The sequence below is a fragment of the Salvelinus namaycush genome, unplaced genomic scaffold (genome assembly GCF_016432855.1).
Source record: "Salvelinus namaycush isolate Seneca unplaced genomic scaffold, SaNama_1.0 Scaffold3642, whole genome shotgun sequence".
NCBI lineage: Eukaryota > Metazoa > Chordata > Actinopteri > Salmoniformes > Salmonidae > Salvelinus > Salvelinus namaycush.
This window is the reverse complement of record NW_024060611.1, coordinates 19,117-22,812: the sequence shown is the minus strand read 5'-3', so window position 1 is coordinate 22,812 and position 3,696 is coordinate 19,117. Positions and strand designations below refer to the sequence as shown.

The following is a 3,696-nucleotide window of genomic DNA, read 5'->3' as shown; positions in this document are numbered from 1 at the left end:
TCCATTCGCGTGCCTCGTCCCATTCACGTGGCCACCGTAAGCAGGGCGTAGAGAGGCTACTAATATTGTCAGGAAGAAGAAGAAGAAGAAGAAGAAGAAGAAGAAGAAGAAGAAGAAGATGAGGACGAGGACGACGACGAGGAGGAATAAGACCCCGCCGAGCGTGAGCCCTCCGCCTACGACAGTAAGCAGGGCGTAGAGAGCCTACTAATATTGTCAAGAAGAAGAAGAAGAAGAAGAAGAACAAGAACAAGAAGAACAAGAAGAACAAGAAGAAGAAGAAGAAGAAGATGAGGACGATGATGAGGACGACGACGAGGACGACGACGAGGAATACGACCCCGCCGAGCGTGTTGCCTCCGCCTACGACGCCTCGCAGTCCCGGTTTCAGCGCGGCTCAGGTCCTGGAACAGATATCCTCCAGCGTCGACCAAGAAGACGAAGAAGACTACTGCGATTCCGAAGAGGAGGACGTTTCGGAAGATGAAGACGGTGAGGAATACAACCCCGAGCGCGACGCGGACGACTACGAAGACGACTCGGCCTCGCGGTCGTGCTCCTCTTCGGAGGAAGAGCCGGAGGGAGAGCGAGAGGGAGACGCGGCCGCTGGCCGAGAGCGAGACAGAGAGCCAGACAGAGAGCGAGCCAGAGACAGAGAGCGAGAGCGAGACAGAGCCAGAGAGCCAGAGCCAGAAAGGGAGACGTTGCTGTCAAAAAACGGCAAAATCAAATGGTCCTCCGTGGCCTATCGCGGCCCGGACCGGCCCCCGCGCCATCCGCCGGCTCTGCCCCGCCGTGACGCCGGGCCCCACGGCCTACGCCGCGTCGCGAGCGCTCGACATCGCGTCCGCCTTCCGTCTGTTTGTCACACCGGCGATAGAAAGGATCATCGTGGACATGACGAATCTGCAGGGGGTGAGAAAATACGGCGACGGCTGGCGACCCATGGACTCCACCGACCTGCGCGCCTACGTAGGGCTGCTGATCCTAGCCGGCGTCTACAGGTCCCGAGGCGAGGCCGCGGCCAGCCTGTGGGACGCCGAGAGCGGCAGGACCGTGTTCCGCGCCACCATGCCGCTCAAGGCGTTTCACAAGTACTCGAGGCTGCTGCGATTCGACGACCGCCAGTCGAGACCCGCGAGACTCGCCACCGACAGACTGGCGGCCGTGAGAGAGGTGTGGGACCTGTGGGAGGAGCGGCTGCAGGCCCTCTACAACCCGGGGCCCGAAGTGACGGTGGACGAACAACTGGTCCCGTTCAGAGGTACCGTCTATGCATCTGTGTACGTACGCGTAGCGTAGAGAGCACGGGCAGTCTATGTATCTGTGTTTGTACGTGTAGCGTAGAGAGCACGGGCAGTCTATGTATCTGTGTTTGTACGTGTAGCGTAGAGCACGGGCAGTCAATGTATCTGTCTATGTACGTGTAGCATAGAGAGCACGGGCAGTAGTAGCACGGGCAGTAGTAGCAATCGGCAAGAGTAGCAACGTGGAGCACGGGCAGTAGTAGCACGGGCAGTAGTAGCAATCGGCAGTAGTAGCAATCGGCAGTAGCACGGGCGGCGGAGGCGGCTGCGTGTAACGTAAACGCAGTGCGCCCCGATGGTGAGCCGGTAACGATGACGCTGGTATCTGTGTTTGTACGTGTAGCGTAGAGAGCACGGGCAGTCTATGTATCTGTGTATGACGCTGCTAATCTCCTCTCCCTCTCCTCTCCCTCCCCTCTCCCTCGCCTCAAGGACGCTGTCCTTTCCGACAGTACATTCCCAGCAAGCCGGCCAAATACGGCATCAAGTCGTGGGTGGCCTGCGACGCCAAGTCCAGCTACGCTTGGAAGATGCAAGTGTACACCGGCAAGGCGGCCGGCGGAGGCCCCGAGAAGAACCAGGGCGCGCGCGTCGTCCTCGATCTGACCGAGGGACTGCCGGGCGGTCACAACGTCACGTGTGACAATTTCTTCACCTCCTACGAACTCGGGCAGCGGCTCCTCGAGAGGAACCTCACCATGGTGGGCACGGTGCGAAAGAACAAGCCCGAGCTCCCTCCCGCGCTGCTCCAGTCCAAGGACAGACAGGTCTCGTCCTCCAGGTTCGCCTTCACGCCCACCGCCACTCTAGTGTCCTACCTGGCAAAGAGAAATAAGAACGTGCTGCTTCTGAGCACGCGGCACGCGGAGCCCGACGTTAGCGATCGCCGAGACCGGAAGCCGGCCCTCATCCTAGACTACAACTGCAACAAGGGCGGCGTGGACAACCTAGACAAGGTGGTCGGCACCTACAGCTGCAGACGGATGACCGCCCGCTGGCCCCTGGTCATCTTCCACAACATCCTCGACGTGTCCTCCTACAACGCCTTTGTCATATGGCGAGAGATCAACCCCGACTGGATGCCCGGGAAGCGGAACAAGAGGAGGGTGTTCCTGGAGCAGCTCGGAAAGGCGCTCGTGAAGCCCTTGATCCAAAGAAGGCAGCGTCTCCCCCGCACCGAAGCCGCCTCAGCACTTGTCAAAGTCATACGGGGCGAGCGTGTATCCGCCGAGGCTCGTCCGCAAGCCCTTGAGCGAGCCGTCGGCCCGGCCGCCGCCTCCGACCCAGCCCCGGCTGCCCGGCTGGAGGCGAGTAAGAGGAAGAGGTGTCAGCTCTGCCCACCCAAGAAGGACGCCAAGACACACACCGCGTGCTGCAGGTGTAAGAAATACATCTGCAAAGGCTGTTCACACCCATACTGTCACACTTGTGCCCACTGGGCCTTTAGCCAAGACGGGACAGGGTGACCCGGGGGGGACACTGTGTGCTAGGCATAATAGGAGGACAACGGGAGGGTTATTGTGTGAAAGTTAAATATTTTAAAAAATATATTTTTTTTGAATTTCGCGCCCTGGCTTTTCAGTGGGGGGGGGGGGGGGTGCCGCTAGCGGCACCCCAGTCCTAGACAGGTTAAGAACTAGTGTTACTATCATTTCCTATACAACATGTATTTTTTTGTAATGTTTATGAATTGCTATTTGGTCAGAATAGGTGAGAGTCTAATAGAAATATCTGCACATTCTGGGAAATAGAAGCTACGTTAGTATAATGGATAACCACTGATTTCAGCTCTAAATATGCACATTTTCGAACAAAACATAAGTGTATGTATAACCTGATGTTATAGGACTGTCATCTGAGGAAGGTTTATGAAGGTTAGTGAAAATTAATATATTTTGCTGGTTTATTCGTTAACGCTAACGTGCCTATTGCTATCGCTAACGTGCCTTGATGAATGAATGCGGAAGTGTGGTAGGCTATTGTAGTAAGCTAATATAATGCTATATTGTGTTTTCGCTGTAAAACACTTAAAAAATCTGAAATATTGGCTGGATTCACAAGATGCTTGTCTTTCATTTGCTGTACACGATGCATTTTTCAGAAATGTTTTATGATGAGTATTTAGTTATTCCACGTTGGTCTCTATAATTACTCTGGCTGCTTCGGTGCTATTTTTGACGGTAGCTGTGATGGTAGCTGCAATGTAAAACTGATTTATACCTCAAATATGCAAATTTTTCGAACAAAACATAGATTTATTGTGTAACATGTTATAAGACTGTCATCTGATGAAGTTGTTTCTTGGTTAGTTTGGTTGGTTCTTGGTTAGTTAGGTTGGCTTTGTGCATGCTACCTGTGCTGTGAAAAATGTCTGTCCTTTTTTGTATTT

General features: G+C 54.5%; 1 protein-coding gene across 1 annotated transcript; it reads left to right on the top strand.

Moving 5' to 3' along the window:
- Positions 1 to 807: 807 nt before the first annotated feature.
- On the top strand, positions 808 to 2,512 carry LOC120040581 (piggyBac transposable element-derived protein 4-like; the record flags this gene model as incomplete). Its single annotated transcript, XM_038985674.1, has 2 exons — positions 808 to 1,264; positions 1,740 to 2,512. Coding segments are annotated over 2 exons (1,230 nt in total), but the record flags the coding sequence as incomplete, so codon positions are not given.
- Positions 2,513 to 3,696: the final 1,184 nt, after the last annotated feature.